The sequence below is a fragment of the Sipha flava genome, unplaced genomic scaffold (assembly GCF_003268045.1).
Source record: "Sipha flava isolate LNK unplaced genomic scaffold, YSA_version1 18765_pilon_pilon, whole genome shotgun sequence".
NCBI classification, from domain to species: domain Eukaryota; kingdom Metazoa; phylum Arthropoda; class Insecta; order Hemiptera; family Aphididae; genus Sipha; species Sipha flava.
Genome location: NW_020272422.1, coordinates 1 through 16,273, shown reverse-complemented (window position 1 = coordinate 16,273; position 16,273 = coordinate 1). Strand labels below are relative to the sequence as shown.

Below are 16,273 nucleotides of genomic sequence, written 5' to 3'. Positions count from 1 at the left end.
AAAAATCGAATGCGCTCTACTTTAACACAAGAAAAACTGGACTCTTTATCATTACTGGCAATCAACCATGATGTTACTAAACAGTTAACATTTGAAGAAATAATTGCTGAATTTGCATTAAAAACAAGAAAAAAATGTCTATTATAATTAAATAAATGAATTGAACTTTTTATTGTTAAATATGAACCTATTATTATTTTTTACATTTTTTGTTAAAAAAGGCCCCAAAGTTTATAGTGCACGGGGCCTCTATTTCACTAAATCAGGGCCTGGTCGATAATGGATGAAAACAGATCTGCGCCTAGTAATAAATCAACCGGCGCGGCGATATCGAAATTCGGGTCCGCCAACGCCAAGTGCGAAAACTTGTCCCGTACGGACGGTTAGTCGTTGCACTGCCGCGGGAGGTCCCCGGTTATAGACGGTAGAACCCATAACTCGAACGCTAAAACTGGATCGGAAACGTAGCGCGGCACAATATGGCAATCGACTCGACCTTGTACTGAAACTACCGGCACACCGGCTAAACCCGAAATTGGGGCCGACCAATTTGACCAACGGAGCCGCTTCGCGCATGGCAGTGAAATCGCGTTTATTTGTGACGCCGAATCAATCAACGCGCGGGCCACTTGAAAACTTCCAGAACGATCGCGTATATGTACCAACCCGGTGCCAAGCACGACTGACGGAGGTCCAAGCCCGGATAATAGTGATGTGGGGACGGCAGATGATTCCACTTCCGATGACGGCATGACGTCGTTAGCCGTCGAATGTAACAAACGATGATGACGGCGTGAACAAACGGTACATTTGGCGGGTGCCTTACAACTAGGTGCCCAATGCCCAGGACTGAGACACGAAAAACAAATACGTTTAACACGCGCCACTTCATGCGTTCATCCACGGACAATGAACTAAATTTACGGCACACGTCGAGCGCATGTGAATTATTGCAGCATTGACATAACAATGTATGCGGCGACGACACCGGTGCTTGCACAGCTGAGACTAATGAGGTCAGCGATGGTCGATCAACCTTACGTGACCATTTAGACGGCGCAGGCGGTCGGTACTTAAGACGGGACGCGGGCACGGCCTGTTTACCGGCGACGCCCTGAACACGCTCGAGAATAGCAATACGGTTCTTAATAAATGTGAATAAGTCATCCACCGTGGGAAAATCACGTGTCGTTTCCGACTCAAACAACGTGCGACACGAAGACGAATGGCACCGTGACGCCAGTGAAAATAAAATAAAATCGCCTAAGTCTGGGACTTTTAATGCGGTGAGAACTGCAATACCTTCACCGAACACCGACATAAATTTATTCAAGTCCGACAAACTATCCACGGACGATATAGGTACTTGCAACAATTTGTCGACGAACAATCCCGCGACTAAGCGCGGCTTATCGTAACGCGATACTAACGCGGACCAGGCTACGGCGAATGTGGCCCCCGAAACCAGTATGCCACGAATAACGTCAGCAACGCTTCCGTAAACACAGCTGCGCAAATGATAAAACCGCTCGATATCGGGTATGTCAGGAAATTGAGATACGACCGCAAGAAACTGATCACGGAATGCAGGCCACTTATGAATATTTCTATTCTTAGATAAAATATACAATGAGGCAGATAGTTTTATATACATTTTCATTATTTTAATTTTGAGTAAAATGAAGAATGTACTGGTTTTGTGTTCACAATTTCAACCAAAAGAGGCTCCGATCATTACCGAATAAGGAGTTAAAAATAAGTATCTACCTTTACCTAGTAACTAATTGGTAATTTTAAATAGCTAATTTTTATAATTTTTCAGACAATTTTCAAATAATTGAAAAACAATACAGCAAAATTTACAACAACTAATTTTCAACAAAATCGACTTTACTTTATTTCATTAAACTCAAAAACTAAAAAACTGAAACTGAAAAATTTCCCTGTATGCTTATTAGACCATCGTTTGCTATAGGTATTTAATATAAAATAATTTTCTCGTTTTTAAGTAATTTATAGTTATTTAAAAATAACATGTTTATTTTAGCTGTTTTCATATAGTAGCAGTTATTTAATAATTTAGGCTTGATATAAAATTTAAAAATTTTAAAAATTAATTCATACATATATATAACTGATGTATATTATTTATAAAAACATAGTTAAAATTAAATTTAGTGTAATTTCAATAAAAAAATATTATGAACATTGGAGTGTTAAATTTTAATAAAACGACATTAATAACAAAAATCTACAATATTTTTATACTTTAGAAATCATATATCTTCTAATTTTAATATACTTAATACTTGGACATTTTATATAAACATTTAAAAAAAAAAAATTTTTATAACTATTATAAGATGCCAAAAAGTTTTAAGTGATAGAAGATAATTTTTTTTTGTTATTTCTGTATATGATTTCGACCAGAAGTTAAGATTTCTAAGTTCATCATAATCATGAAAGGCTTCTGATAGAAAATATTATCTAGTTGATACTTTAGGGGTGTAATATTTTACATATGGATATCTCATTGGACGAGCCAATCATAATAAGATTAATTTTATATTGCTTAATCCCTTACACAAATTATTTTACTTATTTTTTTTTTACTTTCTTTTTCATTATTATTATTTTCTGCCATCCAAGTATATAAATATTTTTAAACGCTAAATTTAGGACAAAATTTATATTATTTAAATTAAATTCCAAACAAAATATATTTTTATCTACTTCGAATGCGATGAAGAAATAATGAAAATATATATACACAAATTAATAGAATTTTCTTTAAATTCGAAATAATGGTATAGTTGTCATAAACTTTTTTTTAGAATTTTCTTCTTTATCTTATCAGATTTTAAATATTGTAAAAAAAAATCGAAGTTTAAATTGATTTACATAAATAATGTACATTATTGAATTATTGAGTGTCTCGAAAGATTTCTATAGTTACAATTATAATAACTGTGACCACTGCTGCAATAATTTAGTTCCTATAATTAATTTTAAACAAAAAAGTTTTTATGGTGTCAAAGAAAGTTTTAATTATTATTGTTTGTGTATTTTTTTTTCTAGTCTTTATTTCCTTTTTTTTTTATTTAATCAAAAGAACCAATTTTACATAGTCCGATTTTCTAAAGAAGAAATACCTTTCAATGTTTACGCAATAACATTCGATATGCGTGCACTGTAGAGCATAACGGTATATTTTTGAAAGTTTATTATGTAAGAAGAATACAATATCAACTTCACTCTTTTTCGAGAAATATTGTAAATGTACAATTAAGTTGCATTTGTTATTTTATTAAATTTAATTGCTTACTGTTATTTTACACAGAACTTGCAGCATCTTATATTGTAAATTTTAATATTAAATAGTATACTGAATATAGGTATACACTTGGTTATAATCATTTTTTTCCAATTACTCTGTTGTGAACTTCCGTGACTTTCCGTCTATTAGACAGCTAGAAAAAGGTAAACTACCAATGATTTAAAATTATAAAATATTATAACACGTTAAGTTAACCCAATAAGCGTACTAATAATACACCTTATAACTCCGAACATTATTACACTGAAATATTTAAAAAAGGATTTTATGTTGATCATAATTGATAGTATGTAAATTCCATACCTGAATACGGACATAAAATTCTACTTGAATTATTGAGTACGATTAGCATAAAACGTGTTTTTTAACTCGTCTCATAAAAAATAACATACTTAAATTATTAAAGTTATTTAAATGCATATTTTCTAATTATTATTCTTCATCAAAATATTAGTGAAAGAGAACGATTTTGTACAATGTACATAAACGAAAGACAATAAACGACTAAATTAATTTTTTTAATGTGGCAGATAGGGTTTTTGGAATGGACATGATTAACTCTGATCACCCATCTCGTGATTTGCGATTGAATTTATTGATCGTGTTTATCTACTACACTTTAAAAATCATCTAAGGTTCGTAATTGCAAATATTTACGGTTTATACTGTAACAACTGTATACGCTAATCTATATCGTAAATATTTTTATTTTTTGCTACTTTTCCAATTGTTCTCATCAACATAAACCATATTGTTCTATACCCAGAGGATTGACAACCAAATTTTTGAGAGAATTACACAAGTTAAAATCCTATTTATCGGTACTATTATTGATTTTTAATATTGTCGCCTGGATCATATATTACCTTGTCAGACATTTTGTAACTCAAATATTGTACAAAAATAGTTTTCTCTCACATTCAAGTCAACTTTAAGTTTTACGCGTTTCGATTTATCTAAAAATGGATTTGCTATCATTGATCGATATATAGTTACACTCGCAAGTCATTGGTTATTTGTTTTTGACGAGTAAAAATATGTTGAGGTTTTGATGTTATTTTAATACTAATCCATAAAATTTTAATTTTGTCTCTGTTGCCTTTGCAGATACAGACATCACTACTAGATTTAGTTGACTCGATATCTAATAATATTGACCAAAAACTAAAAATTTTCAGTGACTAAAAATAAAAAATGTCTGGTAAATTCGATAAATATTTTGATATTAAAAGGTATATCAAAGTTGTTTTGTATCTACAGCTGCATTTAGATTCGATTCAAACACGAGCGAACGAGAGCGTATACTACCGAATGAACCAGTGTATTTGGTAAACTGATTACAATAAATGGAATTTTGGCAAAGTTCTCTTCTAGAGCAGTACTATCAGTGAAAACCATACTTAGTAATACTTAGAAGCGAACATGAACGAATAATATACACGGTGCAGCCGAATGTGTAGTAAATCTACGGACAAATTCGTTCGGTAGCAGTAATTTTTGTTTCGACCATAGTCTAAACGTATCATACGTAATAACTTGTTGTTTGTTACCAATGGATCAAACAAATTATCTCCTATCATATCAACCTAATTTCTATAATTACCAATCATAACATTTTATTAATGTGAGGCCATAAAGCCATGCTTAGTGATCATTTTACCTAACTTTGTACAATGACTTGGGAATAATTTTAATTAGTTGTACAACATTTTATATTTCCACTTAAAGGTAAGTAATTTGTGAAAGGTATGTTTTGAAAATATTTCCAATACACCTGACTTAGAAGAAATTCGCTATTGCAAACCGGTTTAGATTTCCCCTTAAAAAGTAAACCGGTGTAGTTTTTAGAAATTTGCTGTACTAAACCGATTTAAAAATGAGGCACACCGGTTTATTTTTTTTCGACCATGCTAACGAGGTGGTTGATAAATACCGATCATGATTCGTCCCCACCACAAACTTCATATTTCCCCTTATTTAATTTATTATCACATCAATCACTATCAATTTTTATCACTAAACCAAATTAATTTTATTTGCAATCGTATTATTTTGTAGAGTAAAATATTTATTAAAATATTTATTTTTAAAATATAATACTTGTAAAATAAGTAACGAATATTATAATATGCACTCAGAAAACATGGACACAGAAAACGAAATAATTATTGTGGGGCATGATTCTGATTATGAAGGTAAATGTAATTTATAGTTTTTTGCATATTTTTTTAAGTACTTCCGTCACATTTTACCTTTATGTAGATGAATTCCAAGGTATGATTACGGAAGAACTGAATGGTGAAGAGAATGATAATGAAGCATACAATTCGAGTGTGTATTTCATTGATCTGAGAATTGAAGTTGACGATATGAAATTTTTGTTTTATTTTTTTATAGACCAATGGCCAGTGGCAGCTACAAAATTACTTATTTCATTTAGAGGGGCAATGAGTACTGACTTTGAAAAAATTAAAAAGAAGGGTCAAAAAGCTGTACTTTGGCAAACAATTGCCAACAAAATAAATAAAAAAAATTATAATCTTACTGCGAAGCATTGTGATGAAAAGTGGAGACGGTTGCTTACACGTTTCCGACAGGTAAACGATGCTAGTAAACGTAGCAGAAATGGAGGCGTCAGATGGCAATACTATGATCTAATGCAAGAATCAATGTCATCAGTATCAAAACAGACCATTTCACCTCCAAAAAGTAAGATATCTTAGTTTTTTAAAAAGTTTACACAATTACCATTGGCGTGTGCATGGTATATAGTAAAATGTTCTTGGTATACATTTTATTATAATGGAAACCTTTTGTATAATATTGTATATTTGTATAACAATTACTTATCAATCATATTTATAACACTTGTAATAGTTAATCAAGTATTTACTAAAATTTAAATAAAATTAGTTATAGTATATTTTTCTATATTACAGATTTGTTACATGAGTCTTCTAAGTCTGAATCGACTCCATCAGTATCAAAATCTCATAATTTGAGTACTCCAGAATTGTCATCACCAGCATCAAGTTCTAGCCCATCACCAACACATCGTCCATCATTACTAAAAATAAACAACAGTGACAAAATGCCTGTTTGGTTTGAGAAATTTAAAATATTAAAAGAACAACAAATAGAAGCGAATAATGACAACACAGCACAACTCCGTGAACGGTTAGTAGGACTTAAAGTGTATACAAAATATATTTTATAATGTCTGATATCTGAAATTTGTTTTTTTAAATAAACCCTATAATATAAATAATTACATAACATATCATTATTATTATTATTTATTTTTTATATATATATAGATTAGACAAACTGGAGAAAAGAGAAGAGAATATGTTAGAAATACAAAAGCAGCTTGTGAGTAAGTTAGATACAGCAAATAAAATTGAGCTACAGAAGTTGGAAATGTTCAAGAAAATGTTTAACAACTCCTAGTTCTGAAAATGTTTTTCATTGCATTTATTAATACTTTTACCTAATTGTTATTTATTACCATAAGTAATTAAAAGAAACTGTTTTTTTTTTTAATTATATCCTTTATAGACTAAACATAATCAAAGGAACTGATTAGTTTAACATTTTTATTTTATTTTTGTTAAAGTTTAATTATTATTATGTTTTTCATTGAATTTATTAATACTATTACCTAATTGTTTTTTATTACCATAAGGACACAATAAATAAACTATTTTTTTTTCTGACTTTCTTATGATTTTATTTATAAATATTCATTTATATGCAATGAATTACAAAGAAAATCTCTTTTAGTCATGCCACCTATGATTTCCTCTTCATTTTCCTCGATAGTTGCTTCTGATGGTATTGGATCATAATTAATAAAATCGTCATTCATTGACATACATATATTATGTAAGCAGCATACAGCTGTAATTATTTTTCCACAAAAATCTTTTTTATATATATCCATATGCCTGAAATATAAAATTAAATCTATTACTTACTTATTAGATATTTATTTATTATATCCATACACATTATACATGAAGTTTCATTATAACATACTTTAATTTCCTAAACCTGCAAATTAATTTTCCAAATGCCTGTTCAATTAGAATTCGAGTACTACTCAATGCTCTATTAAAATTATTTTCTTTTCTAGTTAAATGCCCATTATCTTTATAAGGTACCATGAGACCTTCAGTCAATGGGTATGCACCATCTCCAAGAATATGGCAAGATGGTGGTAAAATGGACCAAGGATCATTAATGATCACCTGACCAATACTGCTACAACGATAAACCCGTGCATCATGTGTACGCCCAGGCCAACCAGCAAAAACATCTATGAACTTATGATTTGCATCAACAATTCCCTAAATAGATATAAAATTACTAATTAATATTAATATTCAGGTATTTATAGTACACATATCACTACAAATCTTGAACAATATTACCACAGACTATGTAGTCTGTGATATTACTAACTATAATGATTTAGCTATGTACTAAGATGGCCAGGCATAAATACATACCTGTAATACTATGGTAGATACTTGTTTCCTGTTACAAAACATATTTCTATCCAGTTTTGGCATTTTCTTTCTCTTTTCCCATGGAAATAATGTATTTATGTGGCATCCATCAATACAACCAAAAACATTTGGAAATGAATTATCTCCACGGAGTAAATTAAATTTATTTAAATTATCTATAGCAGCTTGGCCCGATGGCCAAACAATAATTTTAGCAGCTACACTATTCAAAGCTACTAAACAGTTATTCACTATTTTGTGGCTTGTACTCTCTGCTACATTGAATCTATTTGCAATTTGTCTAAAAATGATAAACCCAATACTGAACTATATACTATATATATATATATATATATATATATATATATATATATATATATACTATATATACTATATACTATTATTTATTGTAAATAATTTTAGATATTTTAATTAAAATTATTTTTTCACCTGTATGTTTCACAATTTGCCATATACCAAATAAAAATTAATATTTGTTTTTCTATATTAATTTTTATAGACTCCAAAGCAAGAATCGGGCCGATATATGAGATTAATACCTAAGAAAAATAAATAAATTTTCTGTAGTAATTTAGAAAAATATTTGAATAACATAAAGTATACATATAATTTTCATTAAATAGGTACTTTTAAACACGGTAGCTTAGAGATAAATAACGATAAATAACATGCATACAAACCTCAACACTCCCTCGATTTAAACGAAAGTGAGATTTAAATTCCTTCTCTGTAAATTTTGGTACCATCAATTCAGCAAACATTTTTATTTTTGTTTTCGATTCCTTTGGTTTAATAGTTTGACTAAAAATAATAAATTCATCTTCATCTTGATCATCATCACCGGAACCAAAATACAGTGGATCAACGTCTAATTGAAAAATGTCTTAGGAGTTAATTTCAGTATATAATTTATATATAATTTAAGTATTGTGATGGCTAAAACATTTAAATTTACTAAAATATATTCTTACTTTTTCGATTGGACATCGATTGTACTGTATGATTGAATATATTAGTGACAACACGGTTTTTACTGAGTATAAAATCTTTGAAAATCGCCATTTTAATATTATTATTATCCATTTTTTATTTTTATATAAAAAATTTTAAAAACAGAAAATTCAAAATTGTTAAATCAACAACATGATAGCAGAATCAATATTGTGTGATAACCACGGTTAAAGATATACAGGTTAGCTGTCGCTGACGCGCCACTCGGTCAGATTGTGTTACCATTCAGTAGTTCATATTTTCATCACATGCGTAGGGCGCTAGTAGTAAGTAGGGTCATATTTTATTATTAAAACATCGTATAATCGGTAAATTCCTAGTTGCTACATAATAGAATATTAAAATTTATATGATCATAAATTTAATATAACTTATAAGTAAAAAATATATTTATTCTAATATTAATATGTCAATTAATTATATTAATATTACATTATTAGTTATTTATTATTATAAGCTATAATAAAATGTATTATACAAAATAAATAGGCCACAACGTATTTACTGTTTTGTGCATCCATTTTATCTGAAACAAAAATGATTCAAATTAATATTTATCAGGTTGTTAGTTTCAAATTTTTATTTTTAACCATCACTACAACAGCCGTCAACCGCCAATCAAGAAACTACAAAAGCATATAAAATTAAAATGCAAACTGGTGATAAATTTTATTAAATAATGCAATAAATAATAAAAGAAAAATAATAATTATAAGCATACCCATGCAGTTTTATAAATAATAACAATAAATGAACAAGAATATTCCAAAATATTTAATAATTATATATAGATAGTTAATAATAATATATAAGCAGTTATAAAACAATTTTAAGTAGAGACCAATTTAGCAATTTTCTTCTTCTCTCTGCTATTTTTTTTTTCTTTTCGATTGTCTTGTACAGCAAAGTGTCGCATTCGCATGATTAAATAATTAGTTAAAATAGATGAAACGACTTGGCTTTTGTGTTCATTACAAGGGAATGAAATAGGAAAATTTAGAACATCATCTACAGTGAGATCAAATACATTTTTATGTTGGCAATGTGTAGCAAAACTTTCTTCAACTTTAGTTAAAAAATGAAATAAATGTATGTTGGGATGAGTTAGGCCTCCTTTTGATTTTAAGTTAACCAATTCTGCTTCAGGAATATCTATATACTTCTGGTTATTTTTTAATGCGTTCAAGCAAAGAATGCAAGATATATTTTTAATAATTTTTTTTGTCACATACCCGGTAGCATAGTAAATAATACAATTTAATGCAGAAGCTTCATTGTAATTATGGTCTTCAAATATTTCATCGGCTTCCCAAAAACCTTCATCAATAAGTAAATCTACTTTAAGTTTCAAATTAGAAAGCTTTTGTTGTCTTATAGACGATTCAGAATGAAATATTTCTTTTAATTCGGACAGTGCTATTTTCGGAGCCTTGCTATCAAGAATAGTGCAATTGCCTGACTTGGGTGGGCGTAGCACAGAATATATAGATAAGATTCGATAAATGTGTAAAAAAATAGGGCCTGTTGGATGATCATTAGGTCCTGCTGCTTGTCTGATCATACCAAAAAATTTCTAAAATTCAAACAGAAAAAAAATTATAATAAATGACACAAAATCATAGTTTGAGACAAATATAGGTACTTCTAATGGATCTTGGTTCATTTTGCCTGTTAATACGTAATTGAATCCACAGTCATATAATAAATATCTGCAAAGTTCTATCGATGATCGTAGTGTAACACGAAGTCCTTCCGCTGTAGAGCAAGTGAGAAATTCATTTGGACTTATTTTTAAATCATGTACCAATTGTTCCCAGTTATTAAGCCAAACTTCTGCATCTTCCAAAATCTGTCAATTAAAAATATAACACATAATAAGTATTTTATTTCAATAATTATATTGGTAAACAATAAATAAAGTAATACATATAAGGAATTAGAATGAATAGTAATAATAAAAAAAACCAATATATTAATGAAAATAATAGTTAATAATTGTTATTCAATACCTTAAAGTCATTACTGGATTTGGTAATACCTTCAGAGGTATAACGGCGATTTAAGGTGTCAAACAAATTGTTTAGAAATAATGTAAAGACTTGGGTTTCTTCACTACCTCCTAAACCAACAATTTTCTTCCGTCTATAAAACTCTATACCGCAAGCCATTGATCGACTGAACACCTTAATAATAATTGGATACATTAATACGTAAATGTTAATAAATGGTACCTAATAGTTATTACTTCCTAATGTACAAACATTAGATCATAAGTGAGTTTTCTATAAATCAATATTAACATTTACTACAAAACTAAAAGTATATTCAATAAATATTTTCAAATTTATTTAAGTTGTATTGAATTTTTTTTATAACAATTCTTTTTTATTATTATTAAATATTTTAAAATATTTTACTTGTGTCATTAAACGAACTCGCATTTTCATTAAATTGGACAAAAATAGATGTTCTTTAGTAACCTTTGGAATGGCACGTGCATTACCAGGATGAATTACATCAGCATTATAGGCTTCAATATAATGAAACCAACTGACACATTTTCGATCAGGATTCACCTTAAATTAATATATTTAAACATTACAACATTATTCATACTAAATAATAACAAAAATATTACTTTAAGATATTTATTGTCATGTAAGCGGTTTCTTATATTTTTGAAAAGGTGTGGAACATCTGATAACACAAATACTTTTCTGTGTTCCTGAGTAGGATGTATAAAATAGTTTTGGACCGCTCCTAATTTACCACTAATCCCAAATTGGGTCCACATTTTTCGGTTTGTAGCAGCACCATCACAAATTATACCATCAATAAAGCAACCAGAAGATTCTAACATCATTATAGCTTTTAATACAAGCTGGGCCAATACAGTTCCTGTAATATTAAAATTTGAAATAAGTTAATTTAAAAATAAATACAATTTAAAAAAAATTACCTTTAACCGAATTGGAAGATGCAAATACAGCAATAGGCTGAGAGAATTTATCTGCTAGACCTTGAAAAAAAAAAACTAACCCATGGTCAGCTTTATTCTCTGAAACATCAGTTTCACCCCCCATATCTTCTAAGCCAGAATAAGTTAAATCTCGTGTGTTTACATATAGGCCTTTTCTTAGTTGAATTTCGTCAAACAAGAGAACTCCGTGTCGTTGTTCCAGAGATTTATGAGACATCCTTTTTTTGAGTAGCTCAAAAAACTGGAGATCAAATCCACAATTAGTTTTGACCATAGATAAATGTTTGCGAATCGTAGAGGTACAGGGCAAAGGCATTAGATCTTGTTCCCGAAGAAAACGATATGCACCAGGTGAACGAATGTTAAACAACAAGCAGAGTAACATCCAGTTTTCGGAGTAGCGACGGTTTTTAGGGTTTTTGTACTTGCTAGCTGCAACTATTTCTCTAACTAAAGTAGACTGGGAATTATTTAAATTATTTTTAATTATAAGATCATTAACTGAGCTCTCTGATAAATGGTTTAGTTTTTCCTTAACTTCATTTAACTGATCTTGTAAATATTGTATTCTATGTTTTGCTCTTAAAACTTGTTTTTGTATAATATGCTTTTTATTCCGGTGCTCATCAAATTGTTTTTTTTTTGTAGGCGATAATAATAACCTAGTCGATTTGCCAACAGACAACCTTGATTTTTTTATACGAAATGTTCTTCTTAAGTTTCTACAAAATGAACATTTATTTTCAATAGATGATTTATCAATTAAAAAAGGACATTTTTTATGTATCCAATGGTTTTTAAAAACTATATCTGCACATTCAACTGATATATTTTCAAATTCTTGAACTAAAGGCCCACCTGAGCATATTTTTTTAGAACTTAAAATAATCATAATTGAAATCAAATCATCCAACGAAGAAATATTTGAATTTCCACACAAATCTTGAAGGTTTATATTCTTTTCATATATATTACATTTCAAAATCATGTCTGAATCTAAAAAAATCTGTTTTTCAATGCTAATTCCAGCTTTATTGTTAAAAAATTTTACTGTATAAAATATAATATATGGTTTCTTTCCTCTATGTATCTCATATTTCCAATTATCTGGAAGTGTGATTGACTCAAGATCACAGCATATTTTTTCAAACTTTTGAGCGGTGGACAAGACTGAAGATTCTTCAGAAAATTCTGGATCAATATCATTACTACTAGAATGTTCCGAAATTTTAGATTCAGCCTATAAAAAAAAAAAATATAAAATGTAATATATAATGTATACTAGGATATACCTATATAACAAAACTTCAAAATTAATTATAAAATTGATATACAATATTTAAATATGATACCAACAGTCAAATATTTTATTCATAATATTTATGTATAATTATGTAATATTTATGTAGGTATTGAACCTGATTAATTAATATTTTTAGTAACGTTAAAAAATTTACCTCTACTACTTCAATGTTTTTAGAAGAGATTAATGAACTATCTCGCTTTCTAGGAGACTTTCTTTTAGTTTGTGGATTCGATAAATATTTTGGGCCAGGAAATATGCAAGGGATAGCATCTTCTTTTAGTTTTGGATACTTCAAATTTATCTGAAAAACATTGTTCATTTAAATAAATAGTTAATCGGATAAATAAAAAAAAAAAAAAAATAAGAATTATTCAGTTTTAATTTTAAAATGTAAATTATCTAAATACTTACACACACTTGTTTATCACCAACCCCTGAAGTCCATGTTCTAATAATTTGATCAGCAGTAAAATGACACTCACAAATTGCTGAATTTTTAGTGACAATCAAATCTTTTCGGGGTATTTTATTTATCCACTTTTTCTTTAAATTTTCATCCGTAGGAAAAGAAAAAGTAGATGCCTTAATTGTACTATAGTTAGACTTATATCCAGTTTTGCAACCGACTACGCAACATGAACGAGGCATTATCCACTATAATAAAATACTGGACCATTATAATTTATAAGTAGAATAAAGTAAATTCAGTGTTGTGAAGTAATTGAGTAAAAGTATTCAAATATTTCTTTAATAATTTAATACATATTTGAAAATATTTTAAATACTATTTCATTGTATTGAATACTACTTAATAATTATAACTATAATTTACTAGGTAGTTGATATTAAAAAAATAGTGTAAACTTTGTCTCAATAAAAGTACTACTTAAAAATTACAAAAAAGATTTTGATGATAATTTTACCTATTTCAATACTATTTTTTAAGATATTTTACAACACTTTTATTTTACATAATATTGCAACGACTAGTTCAAAATTACATACCTGAATAAAAAAAAGCTGTATAATGCACCAGAAAAGTGAAAACTTCAAACTTTAAATAAGGCCGTGATTTAAACTTTACTGTTGTCTGTTTACTGTTATAAGACTTACCTATAACTTAAATACTTGATAATATAATAAATAAAATAAAGCTATATAAAGCTATATAAATAAAGCTGTATAATGCACCAGAAAAGTGAAAACTTCAAAATTTAAATAAGGCCGTGATTTAAACTTTACTGTTGTTTATTGTTTAAAATTATCACTATAGTCTATAATCTATAACCCTACTTGCCACTAGCGCTCTAAAGATGCGGTGAAAATGTATACTAAATCCGTATCGCGTACTGACCGCAACTGCCAATGCTATTTAGATAGACGATAGCTAACCTGTATATCTTTAACCGTGGTGATAACCTTCGTAAATGGTGATAATCGATAATAAGAACTTCGGAGGGGGTAAATCGATTAATGTCACGAATTTCTAACTAAAACGGTGTATTATTATACTGAACCGATTATGAATCGGAACCAAGAATCGGGATCGGTAAAGCAAACCGGTTAAGACTAGAGAATTTGTTGTTACAATCATGCTCAAACAAAGCGATAGAGATATTGGAATTGTAATTTTGTCGATGGACATTTTTGTAACATTAATAACAGATAAGAAAAATAATCGGCAGATAAAAATATGATCTTCTGTACATATTCATACATAATATTGTAACGATTCAACAGTAAACAAGTTGAAGTCTTAGATAAGAAAAATCAATAAATTGTGTCTTCACCAATTTAAGGAAAACTGCATTTCGGGGCCGGATTACTTCGAAATAAAATTCATTTTTTTTTTTTACAAGCTAGTGGTATATAAACATACATTTATAGATAACTTTGAAAGTTGTATAATTTCATAATTTCGGTATGTGCCTGCGCAGTAAAATATGTTTTTTTTAATTGGTAACACCTATTTTCCAAACCATATTTGGATAGGCCTATTTATTTAAAATAATTTTGATGTGTCAGTTGTGGTTCTAAATTCAAAATTGACTGAATAAGAGTCATTTCAATTTTAAAAAATTTTAATAATTTATTAAAATGCATAAAATCATTTATAATTATTTATTTTTAGTTTAATTATTGGTTCCTTTTTAATATTTTTTAGGTATTTTTTTTTTATTTTTTTTTTTTTTTTACTGTTATAAAATATTAGATATTAGATTAACATTCTAACAATATACTAAGAATTAATTAAAAGCTAAGAAAATGTGCAGTACTATTTGCTTAAAAAAAAATTACAAAAAATTAGCACATTATAAATTTTTTAATCAAAAATAAATAAAAATATAATCAATAGTTTTTATTCAAAAACCGAAAAATAATTTTAAGACCTCTATTTTGTTTTCTTAAAGCCAATATTTTATTAAAATATCTAAATACCTTTTTATTCTTTATAAAAAAAAAAAAATATATTTATTTAAAATTAGTTTCGAGAGAATGTACACATAATTAAGCCAAAGATCATGTACCTAAATAAGAATATTTGTGGTAATTAATAATGTGCTGAGTATCATCAATCAAAATATCACTGTTATAGATGATAATCACGGAAAACAATGAGACGTTGCGGTAAGTTTTGAAAACGAGAAATTTCCCGTAATATTATTGTGATATTGTGTTAAAAAATACTCTTAAAAACAATACTATATTACACATATACCTGCAGAAACACGATTAAATTGTTTTGTCAAAACATTATTTAATCAATAATCAGTTATGAAACATATTAATAGATATCTGCTGACAAATATAAATTAAATAATAAAACATTAGACAATTTCAAAGTACGAGTATATTATCTTAACTGGGTGCACGACGGGATAAAAACGATCGACAAAACTTTGTGAAAATAGCACTATTTTGCACAACATAGCTGTTGACAAATCTCAAAACTTAACGTATAAAAGTCATTGGTTTGTTTTTTTGTGTCTGATTTTTATTTTTATTCAGTTACTATGGAAACGAATAAAGTCCACTTAATCTGAATACAATTAGGCGCATAATATTTATCCATGACATGTACGACCGTAATATTCAAAGACCAATCA

At 28.4% G+C, this 16,273-nt stretch overlaps 2 protein-coding genes across 2 annotated transcripts; one reads left to right on the top strand and one right to left on the bottom strand.

The window, feature by feature from the left end:
* The first annotated feature begins 5,458 nt into the window (after window positions 1-5,458).
* LOC112681191 (trihelix transcription factor GT-3b-like) lies at window positions 5,459-6,787 on the top strand. The gene is made up of 5 exons (XM_025551453.1): window positions 5,459-5,532; window positions 5,600-5,668; window positions 5,735-6,046; window positions 6,277-6,514; window positions 6,655-6,787. The coding sequence occupies exons 1-5, from the start codon at window positions 5,466-5,468 to the stop codon at window positions 6,785-6,787; spliced, it is 819 nt and encodes a 272-aa protein (XP_025407238.1). The 5' UTR covers window positions 5,459-5,465.
* A 283-nt stretch (window positions 6,788-7,070) lies between these two features.
* On the bottom strand, window positions 7,071-8,872 carry LOC112681190 (protein ANTAGONIST OF LIKE HETEROCHROMATIN PROTEIN 1-like). The gene is made up of 6 exons (XM_025551451.1): window positions 8,841-8,872; window positions 8,550-8,737; window positions 8,299-8,408; window positions 7,849-8,149; window positions 7,376-7,686; window positions 7,071-7,284 (listed from the first exon to the last, which is right to left on the bottom strand). The coding sequence occupies exons 1-6, from the start codon at window positions 8,854-8,856 to the stop codon at window positions 7,071-7,073; spliced, it is 1,140 nt and encodes a 379-aa protein (XP_025407236.1). The 5' UTR covers window positions 8,857-8,872.
* Window positions 8,873-16,273: the final 7,401 nt, after the last annotated feature.